The sequence below is a fragment of the Trichoderma camerunense genome, assembly GCF_050948025.1.
Source record: "Trichoderma camerunense strain CBS 138272 chromosome Unknown V8C40scaffold_18, whole genome shotgun sequence".
In the NCBI taxonomy this organism is placed as follows: domain Eukaryota; kingdom Fungi; phylum Ascomycota; class Sordariomycetes; order Hypocreales; family Hypocreaceae; genus Trichoderma; species Trichoderma camerunense.
The window spans coordinates 111,545-129,834 of record NW_028145352.1 but is presented as its reverse complement, the minus strand read 5'-3'; the positions used below and the strand labels follow the sequence as shown (position 1 = coordinate 129,834).

The following is an 18,290-nucleotide window of genomic DNA, read 5'->3' as shown; positions in this document are numbered from 1 at the left end:
AGAAAGATGCAGAGCGAAAAGAGGCGTGTTAAGACCATCCACCCACCATTTCCGCCAAGCTTCACACGGCATGTGGCTCCCTCTGGGGCCGAAGCCGCCTATTTCGGGACATGATGTGCACCAGTGCTCCGTAGACAGGGGGTGGTAAGCTTTTTAGCCATTTTTTTCTTCTCGATGCCGACTGGCCACCCTAGTCTCCAGAGAAGATTTGCTCTTGGGGAACATGGCCGCACTAGTGAGATATCCGGTTACTGTTCTGTGCCTGGTACGGGGCACACCGCATATCCACACGCGTTTGCTTGGACGCTGTCCAGATGCTTGCTCGGCGGACAATCATGTCGCTTGCATGCCGCGTGGCCCGAGGTCCCCTCCAGGAAAATCTGATAAAAATGCTCGTACCACTCAGACAATAATCGCAATACTAGCCGTAAACTTGGGGGGGCCAGCGCGAGCGAGCAGTTCTCGTACATGGTGGTCCCCGTTAAATTGCCGCGATTCATACTCCAGCTTATTTTCTGCCTTTGTGTCGACGGTGCCGTCATTTCAGTGTGGCGGATGTGGAACAAAACTCTCTAGCCAACCTTTGGCGTCTCTCAACTTCAATGTTCTGGAACATTGGTACTGTACAAGACGACTCTGGTGTGCCCGCATGACGAGTGGGAGATACTATTAGTGGCAACCCCGCAAAGTAGTACGGATTCTTCCGCCGTGGTTGTGAGGCACTCGCTCTTACACACAATCCGAACTTTGAACAAACACTTCCGACAAGGACGGAGGATCCCCCCTGTCGTGGCTCGAGCCGGGGCGAGAGTTGAATCCACAGCTAAACCATCCCTCGCCTGGTTAAAAACGGATGGAATAGCGCACTGTGTGGCTCTATGCTAGCTTGAAGAACTCACCTTCAGAAAGAAGACAAAAGTCGGGGTCCTCGCATGAAATTAGGCTTGCATTTGCCCTACTACTGGCTCTAGCGATCAGGCGCGTGGCGTCAGAAGCGACCAGGTCACCACTACACTGGCTTGCACTCCAGTAGTTGCCGCCAACAGATGGTGGGCGACTCCAGGGACTTGACCAGTTCGAGGACGTTCCCCGAAACGCCGGCTGTGATCCTGACGGGAGCGATAGAGTAGCAGTAGGAAGCAGACCAGAAGAATGATGGAATGACGCTGTCCGAATAGGACAACCCTGCATGTTGCCCTTGAAGCAGGCAGAGCATCCCGAAGAAGAGCAGACAGTATCAAGCATCAAGCCCTAAAGCTTGTGCGTGTGCATGCAGATGGTGGTTGGTTCAAACATGTACAGTCGATGCCACACCGCGCGTGGGCGCCAATCGCACGGATGTATCCGCAGAAGGCGCCGAGAGGTTACGAATCTCGAAAGCCACTGCTTTCAGGCTGTGGAGTAAATATTCGGTTTGGAGCCGAGGGAGCCGCCGGCTGTAATACGAGTAATGTTGAAAATACTCCGTGCTCCCGTGCGAGTGTACTTATCAAATGTACTACATCCTCCATTCCCCCGTGCTTTATCGTCCTCACTCGTGCGGAAAGATGAACAAGGATGATGGCCGGCTGTCGGGACTGAAGTAGCTTTCCGGATTTTCCTGACTGTTGGTCTCCCCTCCTTCTTTCTTCTGGTACCATGCATGGGCTTATTTGTCCCTGGCCTCGCTTTGTCTCTGTCTCTCTCTGTGAAACTCCTTCTCTTCTCCGTCCAAAGGAATGATTTAGATTTGCAAATCAGAGATGAAGTAAATAAGACGGTCAAGAACATGACTGAGGTCGTTGAGAATAACCCCGCATCGAGCGGCTGCAAAAGCGGTTTCATGACCTACTGCATAGCATGCTGTGTAACTCTGGAGTAGTGCCCGAGGCGCCAGATTGGAGGTGAATCCCGGGTGCCGGGTCTTGGTGAGCCAAACAGAACACTTGAATCGACCCTAACCATCGAATTCGGCTTCCGTGGCGGCTCTGCGGCAATGTACTGTACAACAAACATGAGCGAAACAACTTGTGGCGCAATCCTGGTACAGCAACAGATCGGGAGTCTCCGGAAGATTGCACATTCACTTGTGTTTCGTGCTGCAAGGAGGTTCTTGCTACCGTACGGAGCACACGCTCGTAAAATGGAGTCCCTAGATGAGAGCGGGCTCTGTGGCGACTAGACTGAGCCAATGCTAAGGGAGCCAGAGCATGGGGCATTTATGGCGAGGGCGGAGAAAAAGGTTAGCATGAAAGATAGCACCAAGATTGATCCGAGAGCTTTCGTTTAGCTCTTTTCCGAAGACCGAGAACAGCAACAGATTGCGTGCTCTTGAGTAAGGAGATGCTTTTCAAATCTCACGACATGGCGATTTCAAAACATCTACAACAGCTGTCAAGGCCTAAGGATGCATTTCCTTGGATACGCGTATATCATATCATAGCCTGAGGTGGTATGCGAGGCGCTGCACGGAAAAGACTCAACGGGTTGATGATTGACCGAAAGTTTCTGCGAGCCCGAAAACATGGTACGCTCGGTGCGACGTGCAGAATCGAGGGCAAGTCGTAATTAGCTCGCATATCCGCTCGGACTACTCCGTCCAGGCTGCTGCATCAAGGGGACGCCGTGGTAGAGTAGTATCGATTGTGGGCTATCATGGTATGGATAGTGCGTACTCCGTGTCATTGCTGCAAGTGACACGGTGTCCATCGCGTGGTGTCTGGCGGCGGCGATGAGGATGATGATTGCTAGTATCGACCTGGAACACCACCCTCCGTATCCACAAGGGCAATCTAGGTACGTCGAAGCGGCCGCGCAAATGGATTCACAGTCGTAGCTGGGCAACAACGCCGAGAATGTTACTAGCGAAATATGAAAACTGACCAAATCCCAAGGACTGTGAAATGAACCACGCGGCAGGAGATGTCGGGGCCATCCAGCAGTCCCCGATGAGCAAACGAGACGGAATCAAGGGTATGTGCAGCACTAGCAGTAGAGGCCTTTCCTGTATCGAAAGTTCAGCAGGTCCCCTGCTTTTCATCTGTCACGAATATCAGCATCCAAGCGTATTGTCTTGTATTCCGCACTGGGGCTGCTGAAACACGGTTTGTGCTGCTTAAGTCTGACTCTGAGGACTCACGTACTGTACGGTACAGCACTCGTCTGTCTGTGTCTCTGTCTCCCTGCTTTACCATCGCTTCTTGATGGTTGGATTTGTGGCTGTATTCTTGCTGTCAAGATGTCTGCGGTTTGTTATACGAGGATGGAGTCGCAGGTGCTCTGAATTCTGTGACTGTCTGGATACCTGCTAATTTTGTCTGTTCCTGTAATGCCCCTGTCGGAGAGAGCAGGACAGATTCCTACAAGAGGAATGAAAAGTCCCACCGCAGAGTCAACGTCATCCCGCTCTCGCGATCACACCTACCCTGGGCCTCGAGAAGGCTCCTCCCGGGACTTGCTCCTGCTTCCTTCCATAGTATTTTCTTTTTTAGACGCGCTTCTTCAGGCGCGAAAGTGCGAGTGCCTGCACGAGGTACATGGTCGGTAAGCAGTACCATGCGCTTGGCATATGTACCTTACAGGTAGAAGCTCATATCAGCAGGCTCCCGGCACCTGCGGAGTGTTACTTAGATGCCGCAGGGTTGCGTGGTTGACGGCCATCAGCACAGATTTGCAGGGTTCCACGGAACGGAACCCAAGCGATACAGCACCTTAGACTGTTATCGGAGCTCGCAGCATCAAATTCGTAATGACACTTCGGTAATAGAGGCAGTCAATGCCGAGCTAGCACGTACAGTAAGGCATGATACATGATACATGATACGGACAAGGACCAGGTACTTACAGACGGAGCATCTTGCACTTGAAGGGTTGGCAAGACCGCACGTGGAGGAAGGCGCCGACTCGTCACTTTTCGGTCAAGGCAGCAGGCACGCGGAGTCCCGTACCGGACTGGGCACTTGTACAAGCACTCAACTCGTACGAGTGATCCGCCAAAAGATACTCGTACTGCAGCACCTCCAGCACCTTCACCCGCAGACTGCCAAGGTACTCGTACTGTATTGGGTACAAAGGACCACAGGCATGAGCATGATATGACACCTGCACCTGCACCTGCAATATTGTGGCAGCAATGGGAAGGCAGGCCTGGCTCTTAGAAAAGAGATACTACTGAAATGTACTCTGTACTCTGTACGAGTACCTGAGCAACAACCTTGAATATTGACACCATTTACCGTCTTGACTCGTGCTTTTTCCCACTCCTGTGAATGTTTTAAGCAGTAGTTCCAAGTTCTCCGCACTTGGCGCTTGGACTTCATCCGGATTAACTGCAGACGCCTCATCTTGCGGTCTACATTCAGTCTACGGTGCGTCATACCAATCAACGGCGGCATTTGAGATGTCTGTGCCAATCGCGCTGTCTTGGTTCTGGCCTCTTTAGCTCGCCAGTGATCTGCCAGCTAGCCTCGTGCGAGAACCTAGCTCAAATCAAGTCTACAGTACGGAGAACACAGCAAACCAGCACGCTCACACCCCCAAAAAGCCCGCAATCCAGTGTCGAAAATGGACGAGTGCGCAGCCACTAATGATCAAATCGAGCGCTACCAGTGCCTGTACTTCGTCATCGCCATGGAGCAGTGGGTTCAGCAATGTCAGTAGTGATCTGCACAGCTGCAGGCGAATCACCGAGCCGGGGTCGACATCACCAATTCGTCCCTCCATCTTTCTTGCTCAACCCGTCTAGGCAACCCCCCTGGTATCTTGAAAACTTTTGCCCACGAATCAAGAATTCGCAGCGACATGGCGGCCTCCTCTCCCGCTCCTTCTTTCGAGCCATGCAGCAGGCCTTGTTTGCGTGTCTCGACCGCTCATTGAGACGATGTTGTAGTTTATGAACTCGGCTATCACGGAGTGCAAGGGGGACAAAAAACCACAGATGATATCGACGAGCATGTCTCATACCACAGATGATGTCGCCCTCGGGTCAAGAGCTTTGGAATAGCATGTTATAGCCTGGATAATGACGAGCCATGCTGAAACATTTCAGGGTTATCTATCAGACACTCTCCAGAGGGCGGAGAGTTGGGTGAGTATGTTTTACACTGGCCTGTGCTCCGAGGAGACTTTGTGTGGGTACGAGCCATATCAAAGTACTCCGTACGAAGCACTGTCTTGTGGATGAAGATGGGGATTCTGTATTACACCAAGACGGATCTCTCAGCGGCTCGCGTCTCGCCCCACCTCTGGAACAACATCTCCTTTAACTCGAAACGCCGGTCTTTCGGCCATGCGGCTGAAGGCTGGCTGCAGGGTGCTCTCAAGTGGAAAGATGGTCTTTGCTTCCAGAATATTTCGCCAATTCGTACCACGAAGCCCTCCGCCTGTCTGTGAGACATCACGCGGCCCGCTTCTCTCTAGGCCGCTGACGATTCGGCTCCCGGTTCACCACTGCCTTGCTAGCCTTCCTCCTCCAACTTGCAAGTATACGAGTAAGCGTGGCAGTCAACCAAGGCTATTGGAACAGCAATGCGGTATGGCTAACCGCCTTCTTGCTGAACCATGGCCAGAATGCCCAGATAACACATATGTATCCAATGGCGAGAGAGCAGACTCAATGCGAATGCACGCCGTATTGCGGGGCGGTCAGCGCGCAACTTGAGGAGCTGTGACTTTACAATAGCTCATAAGAGATCGGCATCACACTTTCCTATATTGGCATCCGGTGTCCAGGCGTCTGGATCTACACTGAAAGTCGGCTCCCTCCGGAGAGCAAGACAAGGCCGCCGTCAAAAATCACCCCACCAGAACCTGGTCGGAGGGCTAATCAAGCCCATGGAACCGATGTGCGCGAACATACTGGCCAAGCCAGCCAAACAACAGACATGGACTCGTCTACGAGGAGACATGTGCTCGAATTCTATTCTTTCGTGCTCAAGACTGCGTCAGTGGGAAACAAACGATACCACTAGACGACCGTTCTCTAATATCGCGGCATTCGCATGCAAGTATATTGCTGACTGGCATGGCCGCCGAACTCAAATGATGATACCCCGACGCCCGTGGTTCTGACATCTGAGCTCTTGTAGGACGTCCCATACGGAGCTCGGGGTCAGCAGCCTGGGGCCACGATCTTCTCTGTGCAGGCAGCCTTCCGAATGGTTTAACGCCAGCTCGCCCATCTGTTTGGACACAGCGCATAGTATATCAGGACAAGACGAGAGGGAGAAAGATGTAGCCTCCGCCTTGTCTGAAACGCCCTCGCTGCATGGGATTGTGTACTCGTACAAGCGTACATGTTCCATGTTTACGAACCACGTGCAGCGGTGTAGGTATGCCCGTGGTGAGTCCCGACTTTTTTCTATCCTTCTTGGCGCTTGACTAGAACGGTTTGGGTTATCCGAGTGAGTGTTGTCGAAAATGTTGCCCTGAAATTCTTGCTGGTTGATCCCTGAAAAAGCTAACCTCGGATTCCGGAGAAGTGAAAGGTGGCGTTATCACAATTATCATCATGGAGGTCGAGATGAAACCAGTTGAAGCTCCTCGAAGGCTAACGTAGGTGGCTGATCTAGTTTCCCCTTGTCAAGACCCTTTGGGGAAGGGCTACGTTGTGCTCTGTATGCTTGCCTCCAAACGTTCGAGCTGGACAATGTGGCCATGCCTGGCCACGCCTGGCAAGCCACCAGCTCTGCTGTGATAGGGAATTAGATTAGGCCACACGGCTATCTAGCGAGCTAGCACGGAGTGCTCCGTACTTCTGGCACTAGTGGTAGTGCTACAAGCCATGCTTGCGTCTTTCTCATCCTTGCCGCGTCCCGGAAGCCTGCATGCACGGAGTACGGATAAGTGTTGCAAGAAGGTCTCGTTTGGAGCCGAACCGGGGTTACCGAGCTACAATACAGCCTTTTCTACCCACATTCCGGCTAGACAAAGAAGACAGGAGCATTGTCTGCAGACCCCTCCAAGATCCTTGGGCAAGGTGCAGGCCTTGAGCGATTTACACGGCCTGCATTGGCTAGTACGGTACCATTACTAGTCATATACGAAAAATATTAGTTACCCATGGCGGTAAAATTCTGGCAGCGTTGCCTAGAGCTGCATTTGTGCGGGACAGAGGACGCAAAGATTCCACTGGCGCGAAAGATGCAGCAGACGCGAATGCCGGGACCATGATGTATATCAGTTGGTGTTCCGAAGGATGAACTACTAGTTCTAGCCCACAATCTGAACCGTAGGGCCATGACGCTGATGTTAGTGTAGTCGACAACAGCGGACCTCGGGCCTGCAAATCTGATAGGTTGCCCCCATCGGTGGAAGGGATGCCGACATCTATCCGGAAATGTTGGAATCAACCTGACTATATGGGGGGTAGTCCTTTCGTACGAGTACAGTACATGCCGTCCGAGAGACGCATGAGTTGAATTGGGGCCAAATATGCCTCCTAGCGTCGGAGTCGTGGGACACTGTGGGGGAAGCTCAAGGATTCCCTGCTTCTGCTGGACATCCTAGCCAAAGCCGGGCGGCTAGCTAAGTAGACTCACAACCTCCGGATGCTGGCGTCCTGGGGAGATGGCTTCTCTGGTGGGCTAGATTGCTTTTAGCATTCTCGCTGTGGGTTTAATGGGACTCTTCGCGATAGGGGCCCTCTTGATACCGCACGTGCGACTCGGCTAGAGCGCCAGCTTTTCCCGAAGATGAAGGCTTCTACGAGCCTTATCACTTGGCGGCAGATATCCAAATTAGGCTGTCGCTGGAGCTAGCAGGAAAGGGTGGCCGCCTTTTTGGCCTTACAGCTCTAGCTGAAAGACATAAGCTCCCGTGGTAGCAACCGAAGCTGGAGGGCTGCAGTCGCCTGACATGTCCGGGGAGGGTGGCTAAGCAACAGCCGTGCCAACCTAAAGGCACCCGACATCAAACAAGGAAGTATATGCAGGATGGCGCTCCTGCGATACGCCAGCGGTCTACTGGCGCAGTACGAGTATGGCTCAAGGACAGGACGCATTGATATTACGAGCACTCCGGAGCAGTTGTGCGAAGGCGAGCTGGGCTGACGCTTGAGCTGATTGGTACTGTACGGGAAGGGGGTGTGCAAGGCTTCCCCAGTCCAGCCATGTTTGCCGATTCCTCATGTCGCAATGGACACCTTCTAAGGCCAAGTTGCCTGCTGTCGTCGGTCCACGACTAAACAGATGCCCATGTCCGAATTACGTATGCTCACCGATTCGTTAAGCGCCTGTGATTTCGGAGAAAGCTTCCGTGTCGTGCTGTCTGCGCGCGGAGTATTACACGGGAGGCCCTCCGCTTCGACGCCAGAGACGCTGACTGCAGCCATGAAGGTCGCAACGCTAACTCCTACCTGGCCTTTGCAGGCCCAAGAGGCCAGCACGGCACTATCTGTCGATCGTCGGCGAGTGATGCGGCAAACGGCTGCGGCAAACCACGGCGGCTTTGCCGAGATAATGCTACTGTCGGAGCATGTATACCTGGACGGAGGACGGAACATAACCAGGCTAGTCTTTTGTTGGGGTTGTGGACAACATGTTTCACCTGACTTGGCACGGGGCTCGGACTCTTCATACAATTACGAAGTGCGGAGTACGAAGAACGGACTTTAACTCTGTGCCTTGGTGCCAGTGCTTCCTACCATGCTAGGTTAAGGCCGTGGCCCCCACGATACTGCTTGGAGCGGCCTGTTTTGTCGTTTGCTATTGTGGGAAGATGTCGTGTGGAGGGCTTTTGAGACTTGTTTAGCCCGTCCTTTCAGCAGTGACTAAGCTTCCTACTATGGGAGGTCCGCCTGGAAAACGATCCAGCTTGCCGGAAATGTTTTGCGGAGTCATACATCTTCACCGAGTCTTTTCCAGACTTGCCGCTTGGGTGTTTGGACACCTGATTCGTGCCAAGCAGCTGCTCTTACTAATGAATACCCTCGGCGGCGTTCGGCTCATGTATCGATGGATTGGATCTCACTGCAGCCCCTCAATCGCGGGGACGAAGAGATTAAATAGTATCATCTCGGTTTACCCACCGCTGGGCCTAGGCACAATGGAGTGGAATGACGCAAGTGTGCAGGAATAAGGCTTACGAGTACAGGTTAATGCTCCGGACTGCTCTCCAGTAACACCAACATGATACTACCTGCATGTACTCCGTACAGGTACGAGTATGTACTCGTACGCGTGATGGCGGCAGATAGGGGGGCTCTGTGAAATCCGGAGCATATACGAAGTATTTTGTGCTCCGTATCTACCGATTAGCCAGCGCTCGCATTTTAGCTCTCAGGCACGCGTGGCCCTGAAACGACGATTTCGTTCTAATCCGGGAGTGGCTGCCGACTGTTGCGGCCACCGGCTGGCAAACCGATCTCGAGGACCAAGATGGATTCGATGCATGAGGTCGGCTCACTCCTTAGGGCATGTCTCGGGTCGTCGGACAATATTCCTGTCAGCAGATGGTTCAAAGCGTCGAAACCTAGCTTACCCCCTGATGAGATCTCCGGCCGCTGTCTCGACTTTTTGCGCCATACGAGTCCAGTACGCACGATGTCCGGAGTTAACTGCTAAGCGAGCCTGCCGTGTGGGCGGACTTACTCGTGCTTTGGTCGTACAAGAATAGGCGTCGTGATTTGTAAGTATCCCTCTCGCTCTCGCTCTCTGTGTGTGTACTTGATGCTTCTTGCACACCTCTATTTGCCACCACGCCCGTTGTTCTTTCGCAGTGGTTTCTTCTTCTTCTTCGCTACCCATGGTTGGAACAAATGACTTGTATGACTGGCTGCGTGACTGACTTACTCCCTTTACATTGTTGCCCCCGTTCTTATACGATAACTGTCGGGCTCTTGTCATGTACCTGCATGACATTACTTCGAGCATCTTCTCTTGGTCATATCTGACAAATGCGCTTTCCATTGCTTACTCTGTGCCGAGTCGTGCTTATAGCAACACGTTCATTTTTGTTCAATGCTGGAGTTTTCGCCACGCTTATTTCACTAGGAAGCGGCCTCCTACTGCGTACTTCTCTAAGTAGGCAGTAGGCCTATGTACCAACAAAAACCGGCCGAATGGCTTGTGATACACCCTTTTTGGGTGGTGATCTTTGCTGAATAGGGGGGTGGATCTACTTACGATGCCAGCCATGGCATCATTATCTTTAGCCCCCTAGAGTTAAAATGAAATGCCCGTACTCGTAGTCTTGTAGATTCGAAAATACACGTAAGATGGCATAAGAGATAGTGTCAATAAGATTGATGCGTATAATCATGAATAGACAGAGATAGTCAACAAGTTTAATGCACATAATCATGAATCTATTCACTGTCTTGCCCCAAAAGTAGTGTATCGATTACCATGTCAAGTAAGGAAAGAAAGAATCTTTTGTTCTTCGCCGCAGATGAAATATTCCCACCCCCTTTCCCGTACCAAACATCATCAGAACAAACAGGAAAGAAAACAAGGGACAAAAGTAAATCGAAAAGTTTAAAAAATAAAGTTTAGGCATATCGCAGAAGAAACAATTCTGCTCTTTATCCACAATATCAAGAATCATACACCGTAAACCTAGCAAAAAAACAAAAAGACAAAAAACCAGTAATTTTGCTCGTCTCGTCTCTCTCTATTCAACCCTCTGCAGTGTCCATAGCATCACCCCCCGTGGTCGTGGAAAGCTTATCCTTGGACGCCTGAATCTTCTCCTGCCGCCACTTCTCAATCTTCTCCTTCAGCTCCGTCTGGGGAACCGCGTCCTCAATCGTCATGGGCTGTCTTGTAAACGGATCCTTTGGATCGCTCAGCAAGTGCTGCACAATCGTGGACCGGTCGACAATGTGCCTGCTCGGCAGAAGCACGGGATCCTTCATCAGCTCTCCCATGATGGGGTCCTCAAACTCGGGCGGAATGTCTCCCAAGTCGAGCTCGGCCTGGTCTTGTATCTCCTTGGTCTCTGCAAACTTGGCCTTGAGCTTGTCCCACCGGGCAATGTCGGCGGGATCCTTCTGGTGCTTCGATGAGAGGATCCGTGAGACGCGGTCGAGGACCTCTCCCTTGTATGAACGGCCATCCGCAGCGACGGCCTCGATAAAGACCTTGGATCCACCAAGGTTCAAGTAAATTTCGACAAAGTCGGACAGCAGCTGGATGGGCCGGAAGTGATACTTTTCCCTGTTAGAAACGCTCAGCTCGGCAGCAGCCCGCTTGCCAGCCAGCGTCTCAAGATTGTAGTTCAACATGCTCGCCAGACGCGACACAATCTCGGGCATAGTAAATGCTTCGCTCAACGTCTTAGTGAAGAGCTTCATCATCTCGAGTGTTTCGTTGGCCAGCTGCATGTAGGATGTTGCTTGACTTCCCAAGTTCTGCAGCTCTTCATCCTTCTTCTGTCTGTCCTCTGCAGAGAGGCTGCGATCCTCAAGCTCGCGCTCAAGAGTACGCATCTTGGGGAATTTTGTGAATGCTTCATCAAGGACGTATGTGGTATCGTTCAAAAGCATGTTGACAAACTGGACAAAGAAGCCTCGGTTCACCCTGTAATGTTTATTAGCCACATGCCAAACGTTGAACAAAACACAATGTCCCGGAGCTTTCACTTACTTGCTTTCCTTGATAAGCTGCTGTCGGTAGACGTCGTTGACCCATACGCATTTGATGACCTGGAAGATTTCGTATCGGATGTTGAACTTGTCGTAGAACTGTGAGTTGGCTCCCGTGGACTCGCATTCAATGTAGAATTTCATCAGAGCGTGCAGGAGGTAGTCGTTGGCAAATTTGATTGAGATGAGCTGGTCACCCAAAACGCCTCTCTTGAGATGCATAAACGGCCAGGTCCCGGAGAAGAGTAGAGATACTAGTGAAGACTTGAGGTAGGGGTTCTTGATCTGTTCTGAAGATCGAAGGAATGTAATGCACAGGGCAATCATTTCTTCGCCCACTGCACTGGGAAGAATTGTAGGTAGCCATCTGTCGCGCAAAGAAAAGTTTATTAGTTTTGGCAGTTCTCGTTGGGGATTAATTAGACTTACCGGAACACGAATTTGAAGTTGTCGACGATGTTCTGAAGGGTATACTCGGGGAGATATGCAAAGGCATCAGAGTGTCCTATCTCGATGGGCAATCTAACAGAAACATTAGCTCTTTCTCTAGATGTAAATTCGGGAAGCAAGGAGCGCCCAAGTCTTACTTGATGGTTTCAGTCTCAGTTCCAGGCTTATAGTCGGATCCGGTTGCAATCCGTAGCAGCCATACGGTGACATATCGCATGAATCGCAGAGATGTACTCTGCATCCTCTCGTCAAGAAGAACACCCTCAATCGAGTACTTGAGAGCTATTGTCTTCTCCAATACATTGTTGTGGCGTTTCAGCGTCTCCTCAAACAGCCTCAGCTGATGGGGAGCATTCGCCAGCTTGGGGCGCTCTGCCTCCATAGCTTTAAGGTGCTTCTCCAGGTACTTAATTTCGCGGTCAAGGTTCTTAAGCTGAGAGTTGAGTGCCTCGCTGCCGTAGTGATGAGCAGCCAATGTCAAGAAGAAGGCCTCGGAGATGAAGTTAGACTCCCCATCCTCCTTTTCTGCGTAATATTTATCGGCGGCAGCTTGATCAGCGTTGAGTTTCGTCTCATCGCTGATGTCGACACGCGGCTGTCTTCTGAAATATCGTACGTCAATCTTGTCAATTTTGCTGAAATCGTTCTCCATGAAAGGCTCGCAGAAACGGTCCAAAATCGTCGTCACGTTCATCATGAAGCCATCTGAAGCCACCTCCCGGGGATCAACCTGGATGGCTCTCCGCTTGTGGTTTGTGTTTAAAATGTACGCAAACCAGTCTAGTGTACGGTTTCTTGTATCAGGCCCTGCCCGAATAAACGCATTGGTAATAACGAATAAGTCATCCTGGTGCGTCCTCAGCACCATTCTCAGAGCGTCTTGTGCATTAGTAATTCGTGCCTTGTCTAGAGTGCGTGATCCAGGGAAATAGCTCTTGATCACTTCTGGCTGTAAGGGAGATAGACGGAAGAAGGGGCCCAGAATAGTATTTCTCTCGATACTGTGGGGAGATAGGGGGAGCTTGAAGCAAGCATGCTTTGCAAGATTAGATACCAGGACAGGGAATCGTGCGTATGTTTGCAGCGCCTGCAAATAATAAGCGTCAGTTCATCTTGTAGCTAGTAGTGGCGATCCCTGTGCTTAAAGAGGAAGAAAAGCAACTGACCTGGACATAGGGTTTGTACTCGTCGCCCATGGACAACCCCGCGAGCTGTGTACTGAGCTTGACCATTGCATCGTTAAAGATGGCGGGAAATGTTTCATCATCGTCAAATCGCTTGATTGCTTCCTTGATGAAGTCGAAGCATATTCCACCCTCGTCCACGGGACCCCTGAGGAGATAGGGAGCAATAGTGTCATGCTCTGGGTTTGGTTCACGACTGAGAGAAAAAGCATCAGATATGAAAACTACTAGGGGCATCCCCCAAATCACATGCAACTGACCCATATAGCACCGGCATGGTTACAGCAAAAAGACAGTTGCTCATGCAAAGGCGCTTCGACTCCTCGTGAAGCTCAAACTTGAAGCCACTCGTTTGCTTGTTCCCCGCAGCCGCTTTCACAGCTCTCTTCCAACACGGGAGGAGATACTGCATCAGCGGCTTATCAGAAGCCCAGACGCTGCATGCCTCTATGATAGCCTGATCCAGGTTGTTAACGGACAGCTTCAGGGGCTCCCCAGAATCATTCAGCTCTTGATTCAGATTCGGGAGAAACGTCAGCCGGTGGTTGCCCTGGTTGCTCGTCATCCGGTGCGGGTCGACAGTGACGCGGAAGATCTGGCTGAGCACTCTGTCGGCATAGTCTTCGTCTGATTCGGCCTGGACGGGCGTGGCTTTACGCGGGGGCGGCGCTGAAAGGACGTCGTCAACTTGAGAGGCGGACCTCTTGCGAGCAACACGGATAGTACCTGTAGGTGTAGGGCTCACGGACTCGGCCGGCCTGCTCGACCTCACGCCCAGCTGCGCAAAGGGGTTTGAAGCCGGCTGGGCCGCCGGTGTGATGGTGATTTTGGTCTTGCTCGAGCTCGAGTCGTCGGCCTCGGGAGCGGGAGCTGGTGATGATGTCGAGCTGCCAGCCTCGGCGGGCTTGCTCTCTGCGGGCTTGGGGACAACCGGGTTGCCCAGCTTGGCCAGACGCCGTGCCCGAATCTGCATTTGCCGTTAGTCCCTCGTGCACATCACAGCATCACTCTCCGGCGAATAAATAGAAGCACGAGACGGCCTTACCTGCTCCATCTTTTCCTTATCAGGAGCGTCAGGCCCCGCGGGCGAGCTCTGGTCGTTGGGATCCATGGCGGAGATGGAAATGGCCGTGCCGAAAAGAGGGAAAAAGTCACCGAGATCCAACACCAGCGGTAGGGAGATGATGAACAAAAGAAAGGGAACGGAACGCCAGTTTGCGGTGACGGGCTGCTGAAACGTAGAAGCAGGTGGAATGGCGAGGCTGACAAAGATGCAGTCCAGGTCCAGTCCAGACCCCACGGCCGTGGTGGAGAAGAAGTGATGTCGTTCAGTCTGTCCTTGAGAGCGCTGTGCGGGGCCGCTGCCACTTGCTTGCTAGCGACCGGCTTCAGTGGCCAGCCCCCTGTAAGTGACGCTAGCGGGTTGTTGGAAGTGAGCACGCCTTGTCAGCGGCTGTACTGTAGCCTGTACTATAGGCAGATGTTGGGAGAGATCAGATCAGGTCACGGTCAGTGTTTGGCTGAAATCTCGTGCCCAAGGCTTAGTAGTGGGAGTGTTCTCTCTGGCTCGGTGTTGGTCAAAATTGATCCTATTGAATCCTCCTGGTTTCTCTTTGGCTTTTAAATATAGGGCGATGAATCATGGTAACAGCGCATCATGCTTTGGTAAGCGGCTGCTGTCGTCTTATTCGTTCGCTCAGAAAGTATGTACAGCGGCCGATTAGTATGAGGTAGCGCAAGGCATTCTCTGGCCGCTTCTGCCTACAACCTTAATAAGCTATGAGACAAGAAATAAACTCCAGCTCAAGAACATGAAGGATTATCCGCGGGACAATGAACTAGAGAAGGCAGCGAAAAGGTGAAATATAATAGAAGAAAAAGAAGAAAATCACGGCTTTCTGAATTTAGATAATCGGAGTCAGCAACTACAAATTATCGGCGGCTTTGCAGCCCTACTTTTCCATCCTGCCCTTACTAGTACAGTACAGCTCTAGGCTTGCAGCAAAACTCCGCCAGCTCAGACAAGCATATTATAACTCCGTTGCCTCAAAGTAAATTTAGTTAGGTAGTGCTATATACTCGTATGAGACCCAATATCTTTCAAAAGTCCGCGGGCGGGGATTGCCAATCGCCGGAGACTTGCGAAATCGGATCGGCCTTTGTAGAGACGGGATTTAAAAATAATGAGATTCAGACTTGTTCCTGCTGCGGATTTCTGCTTCGTCCCAGCCGCACCCAATTCACTCTCGCTCCATCTGCATGACTGGCGGCGGAGTTACCAGCAGTCAGGATAACCTAGGCCGGGGGGTCATTAAGGTGCTGAAGAGAATAATAACTCTCCCCATTTTTCCATTCTGGGGAAAGAAACGCAAGATGCGGCGGGACATTATCATTTCGAATTGCTAGAAACTGAAGCAAGAGGTCGCCCCTACAATGCTTATAGTCGAGAGATATAAAAACAAACCCAGCAAGTTCTCCTAGTTTTAGACGCCGTCTTCGATGTAATGCTCGGCAGTAACCCGTGTTCATAAACGCAGCATCGCTCCAAAATGTTCCATTGCTTAACAAACAAGAAAATCGCTATCTATAATCGGGGAAGGTCAACATCTGCGGCCGATGATCGTCGTCTTTGGCGCATCATGGGAGGCATCGGCTCGGGCGGCGGCGCATCCGATCCCATCGACGTCGGCCTTGTTGTTCCACTTGACGTTGGTCGTGCGTGGCCCCCCTCTTCACGAGCGCGGTTTAGGAGGTAGTTGACTTGCATTCGAAGCACGTTGTTGGTGTTCCGTAGCTCGGCAACCTCTTCCCGAACGGGCATGATCTGGTTGACCATCCACATGCTCTGCCGAGCTTCGAGATGGCTCATGTTGTGGTGGACTTCTTCAAATCCGGCATCCAGGTCTTGCATCGCCCTGGAATCTCTGAATTTTGAATCGCCCGGTCGAGTACTTGGCCCAGCAACCAGATCGAGACGTCGGTTCATCTCCTCCTGCCTGGCCCGCAGATGACGGAGCTGGCTCCCCAAGCTGCCATATGTCTCTATGAGCTCCCGTTGGCTGCGAATGATGGCGCCGGATGGTGAATCTGGATGGAAAGGGCAGGAAAGGGCATGAAGCTCTTGGTGTTGCCGTATAACCCTCACTGGGCAGCCAGCAGCTTGAAAGCGGCACCCCACTTCAATGGCATCGCAGTCCAGGTTTTTATGGCTGTCCTCTTGCTCGCGAAGAATTAGCATCCAGCAGCCCGCGCACCGCGTCTTGCTCTTAGGGCACTGTAGCAGATGAATATCAAGATCAGCGTCCTCGATGATGGCGTCGCAGAACGTGCAGCTGTTCTCTTGGTGCTGGCACTTGTCGTCTGTCGCCTTGTAGCGGATTGTCTTGGAGCATTCGGCATCAGGACAAGGGTATTCTCGGAAACTGCACTCCATGGTTGCGTGTCTCTCCACCACTTCTCTCCTCATTTCCTCCTCACAGCCTCTACCGTGATGAGGGCATTTAACGATCAGGTTATTAAGCTGTGTTCGAATCAGTCGTATGGAGCTGGAACAGTCTGTCCACAGCAGAGGCTCTCTGTCGATGGGACAGGCGCCGCCCGCGGGGCTCGACGCCATGCTTCTGCGTAGGCATCGATAGCAAAAAGTATGGTCGCACGGAGTCGTCACAGGGTCGACGAGAGGGTCATGGCAGATGGGACATAGTAGATTCGGGTCAGGGTCGGTGACGTAGGTGAGCGCATACATGTCGAGGATGGCATTGCTGCCGTAGCGTCTTGGGATATCTAGGGATGATAGGTGCGGCTTGATCTGCGGCCCTGGGTTGGGCGTTCTCGTGGCGTAGTATTGCGAGTGTATGCCGGCGTATTGAGATTGCATGCCGGCGTCGAGCATGGGCGTCTGGCTTGGGGGATCGGAGGTGACTGAATACACGTCGGGCGAGTATCGGCCATTGTTCATCAGTCCGTCAATGCCATGCGGCATGTGGTTTCGGCGCGAAATGCGTCGCGCATTCGTCCGGTGGTCTCGAAATTCCTCGTCGCTCGAGTCGGACATGGTCACCGGCGGTGGCCAGCCAAGTTCCGACGACATGTTGTCGAGGTGCGTCTGTGTGCTGGGGAGTGATGGGGGTCCAAATGGAATGTAGTCGTCTTCATCTCGTCGCCGCCGCTGGGACGCCGAGGACATGCTGGCAGCCAGGCAAGTGAGGCTAGGCTAGAGTGAGCTGGCTGGGGCTGGATGGAGCTGGAGCTGGAGCTGAATCTCGCGCTGATGCCGGTGCTTGTGCCGGTGCTTGGTTGGATCCGCAGAGCACAGACGGACGGACGGAGAGTCGTGGAGCGGCAAGGCGAATAGAGAGAGGAATGGACTTTTGGGTGTCAGGCAACGAAACTGTGCTTGAGGCGCCCAGATAGAAGCCCCTCAGGCATGAGAATCAGTCAAGGCTTCCCTGTAACGAGCATCTGTCAAGGGCGATGCGATGCTCATTCAGTTTAGCTGGTGGTTTGATGGAGCCAGATCAGCCGAGGGCGATTTCCGGCCGGCCACGATAAGATTTAAGAGGGTCGGGTACCTACTAGTCGTGCCTAGCGTTTCCAAGGCGGTATTGGAGTTGTTTACACTGTTTACAGTGCAACGGTTGATTGTTTTGTTTAGATGCCTACCTAGGTACCTACATGTACGTTTGGATTTTGGATGCGGTGGCGAGTCGGCGGGGTAAATAATTTACCGCAAGGGGATGCAAGCATTGGCACAGCCTGTTACTCACGTTGTACAACAAGGGGAATGGATTACGTGGTATCGGGTGTGAATTTATGATTATTACTAGGTAGTAGTTGTTCAAAATGTTGAGATTCTATATTAAGGTACATGCACATGTACGAGGTGCCATTGGGTGCTGGAAGGGACGCTGGGAATGCGGCATGTGCAGGTACCAGCAAGTTTCAACTGCGTGCAACCATCCACCAATAGATCGTTCACCCAACAACAAAACTCTACCACTACAGCGCCACTGCCTTAATAATGATTGCATGGGTATCCCTGATTGCAACGTACTAGGCAGGTACACAAATACATCCGCATACTCGAGATCCGTTGC

General features: G+C 52.1%; 4 protein-coding genes across 4 annotated transcripts; 1 reads left to right on the top strand and 3 right to left on the bottom strand.

The window, feature by feature from the left end:
- Nucleotides 1-449: 449 nt before the first annotated feature.
- Nucleotides 450-1,298, bottom strand: V8C40DRAFT_253652 (uncharacterized protein). Its single transcript, XM_083217667.1, has one exon. It carries the CDS (start codon nt 1,243-1,245, stop codon nt 877-879), a length of 369 nt encoding a protein of 122 aa, XP_083069419.1. The 5' UTR covers nt 1,246-1,298; the 3' UTR covers nt 450-876.
- A 3,701-nt stretch (nt 1,299-4,999) lies between these two features.
- On the top strand, nt 5,000-5,370 carry V8C40DRAFT_269208 (uncharacterized protein; the record flags this gene model as incomplete). Its single annotated transcript, XM_083220058.1, has 2 exons — nt 5,000-5,065; nt 5,164-5,370. 2 exons carry the CDS (start codon nt 5,000-5,002, stop codon nt 5,368-5,370), a joined length of 273 nt encoding a protein of 90 aa, XP_083069418.1.
- Nucleotides 5,371-10,266: 4,896 nt separating this feature from the next.
- Nucleotides 10,267-14,872, bottom strand: V8C40DRAFT_253638 (ubiquitin elongating factor core-domain-containing protein). The gene is made up of 7 exons (XM_083217666.1): nt 14,240-14,872; nt 13,455-14,161; nt 13,177-13,390; nt 12,148-13,097; nt 11,990-12,082; nt 11,562-11,927; nt 10,267-11,495 (listed from the first exon to the last, which is right to left on the bottom strand). Exons 1-7 carry the CDS (start codon nt 14,303-14,305, stop codon nt 10,592-10,594), a joined length of 3,300 nt encoding a protein of 1,099 aa, XP_083069417.1. The 5' UTR covers nt 14,306-14,872; the 3' UTR covers nt 10,267-10,591.
- A 188-nt stretch (nt 14,873-15,060) lies between these two features.
- On the bottom strand, nt 15,061-17,968 carry V8C40DRAFT_253636 (uncharacterized protein). The gene is made up of 2 exons (XM_083217665.1): nt 17,770-17,968; nt 15,061-17,675 (listed from the first exon to the last, which is right to left on the bottom strand). Exon 2 carries the CDS (start codon nt 17,378-17,380, stop codon nt 15,779-15,781), a length of 1,602 nt encoding a protein of 533 aa, XP_083069416.1. The 5' UTR covers nt 17,381-17,675; nt 17,770-17,968; the 3' UTR covers nt 15,061-15,778.
- Between the last annotated feature and the right edge of the window lie 322 nt (nt 17,969-18,290).

Bases quoted from the DNA above. Each gene is read 5' to 3' on its own strand.
- V8C40DRAFT_253636 (XM_083217665.1), bottom strand. From the start codon at position 17,380: ATGTCCTCGGCGTCCCAGCGGCGGCGACGAGATGAAGACGACTACATT.
- V8C40DRAFT_253638 (XM_083217666.1), bottom strand. From the start codon at position 14,305: ATGGATCCCAACGACCAGAGCTCGCCCGCGGGGCCTGACGCTCCTGAT. The intron at 13,098-13,176 runs GTCAGTTGCTTT...TATTATTTGCAG, and splicing joins AGTACAAACCCTATGTCCAG to GCGCTGCAAACATACGCACG. The intron at 11,496-11,561 runs GTAAGTGAAAGC...TAAACATTACAG, and splicing joins CAGCTTATCAAGGAAAGCAA to GGTGAACCGAGGCTTCTTTG.
- V8C40DRAFT_253652 (XM_083217667.1), bottom strand. From the start codon at position 1,245: ATGCTTGATACTGTCTGCTCTTCTTCGGGATGCTCTGCCTGCTTCAAG.